This window comes from Myzus persicae, unplaced genomic scaffold (assembly GCF_001856785.1).
Source record: "Myzus persicae strain clone G006 unplaced genomic scaffold, MPER_G0061.0, whole genome shotgun sequence".
Taxonomy (NCBI): domain Eukaryota; kingdom Metazoa; phylum Arthropoda; class Insecta; order Hemiptera; family Aphididae; genus Myzus; species Myzus persicae.
This window is the reverse complement of record NW_019102415.1, coordinates 364,678-366,444: the sequence shown is the minus strand read 5'-3', so window position 1 is coordinate 366,444 and position 1,767 is coordinate 364,678. Positions and strand designations below refer to the sequence as shown.

The 1,767-nt window shown below is 23.8% G+C and overlaps 1 protein-coding gene across 1 annotated transcript in view; it reads left to right on the top strand.

The window, feature by feature from the left end:
- LOC111032107 (piggyBac transposable element-derived protein 3-like) overlaps positions 1–1,484 on the top strand; it is a 6,071-nt gene extending 4,587 nt beyond the window's left edge. Inside the window, exons 4-6 of the mRNA XM_022312315.1 lie at positions 710–962; positions 1,032–1,232; positions 1,438–1,484. Coding sequence (XP_022168007.1) covers positions 710–962; positions 1,032–1,232; positions 1,438–1,484 — 501 coding nt within the window. The remainder of the gene's footprint in view (positions 1–709; positions 963–1,031; positions 1,233–1,437) is intronic.
- Positions 1,485–1,767: the final 283 nt, after the last annotated feature.

The window sequence follows — 1,767 nt, the reverse complement described above, 5'->3', positions numbered from 1 at the left end:
TTATTTAACTATTTTACTATCATAGACATAGGCGCAGACTCCATAAATTCAAGTGTGTACAATATATATTAATCTATTTAAATTAATGTTTATATTAATTATAAATAATATATTATGCATTTTATAATCTAAATTCTAAAATAAATAAATAATGTAAATCATTTAGAAATTAAAGCCAATTATATTTTAAGTACTCTGGTCCTTACACAGTTAGTTAAATAAATATCTTTTTTGCTTTTTATGGAATAATTCACTGCCATATTTTAACTACCTATTTTATTTTTATGCACCTGAGCTCAAATTATATTTGATGGATACTCAATAAAAGAGGATACTACATTGGAACCAGATTAATAATTTAAGTCTGGTTTAAACCTGAATTTGAATTAATTTGATTAGATACATACATCATTTGCAATTGTTCTTACTGTCTTATGTTTTGTTTCATCTAATTGAAGGAGTTAAAATAAGTGGTTCATTCTTAAGAAGCACTTGATCATAATGTACAATGGTAAATCTATATTTGTATTCAAAATAACATTTATATACATGAGTGTATTAATGGTACATATTACTATGTACTAGTTTGCTATCAATGTCCCGATTTTATAAAAAATATCTGTTCAAATTAATCTAAGACCAAAGTTAAGATTTTTTTCAATATTTGGTGTTATATATATATATGTATTTTATTTTTTGTATGTTATAGAGAACATTAGTTCAAGTCAAAAAATGCTGGAACAATATTAAAACTAAAAGAAAATCAGAAATAACTGCCCATAAACAAAGATTAAGAACAGGGGGTGGTCCAGAAGTACCTAAACTATTAGAAAACCCAGCAATTGACCAATTTGCAAACATCGCACTTGAAATACCAGGTTCCATTGATAGTGATATACAATGTACCGTTACACCTGATGAAACTTTGGAATTTACTTGTTTTGATGATGAGAATCTATCTGGTAATTGTTAAGAAATATTTTGTGTGTGAATAAAAATTTATTTTATTACTTGTATTGTTGTTATAATAGATTCAAATGATAATGATGTTCAAACTTTCACTAAAAATATTGAAAATGAAGTAACTTTTAAACAGTTTAGTAATGAGAATGTGACTAGAACTAAGAAGGAAAAGCAACATCATAAAATCAATAATTTGAATTTTACTTCTGAGATATCATCTAGAATGGAAAGACTTGAAAATCAAAAAAAAAAATATGAAGAAATGCATGGTTTATTAAAACAAGAAATACTTTTAAAAATTGAAAATGAAAGGGAACTTTTAAAAAAAAGAAAAATAGAAACAGATATCTCAGAAAACGAATTAAATTTTCAGCAAGAAAGTCACCAAATGGTAATTGAAACATTGAAAAAAAAGATTAATATATGATAGTGATAGTAATTAGTTTTAGAGTTGTATTTTGTGTCTTAATACAGTCGCCAGGCTGCCCAAAGATATGAGATTTATGCATAAAAAAGGGTAATTTTTTTTGTTTGTATTATTTTTATTTTTTTCAACTGCCAAAGTTAGGTAGTATAATATTCATATTTCTAATATATTATTATATATAGTAGGAATATTAATTAGCATTGTTAATTATCAGTATAAAGAGTTTTTATTTTGTTTGTTAATATATTTTGAAGAAAATTTACTTTATATTTGTATAACCTTCTTGAAATATATTGTTTTTATATATTATTTTATTGAAATATATTGTTTTACTAAAATAGCATTTTATTGAATAAGTCTAATAATGAATACGGATC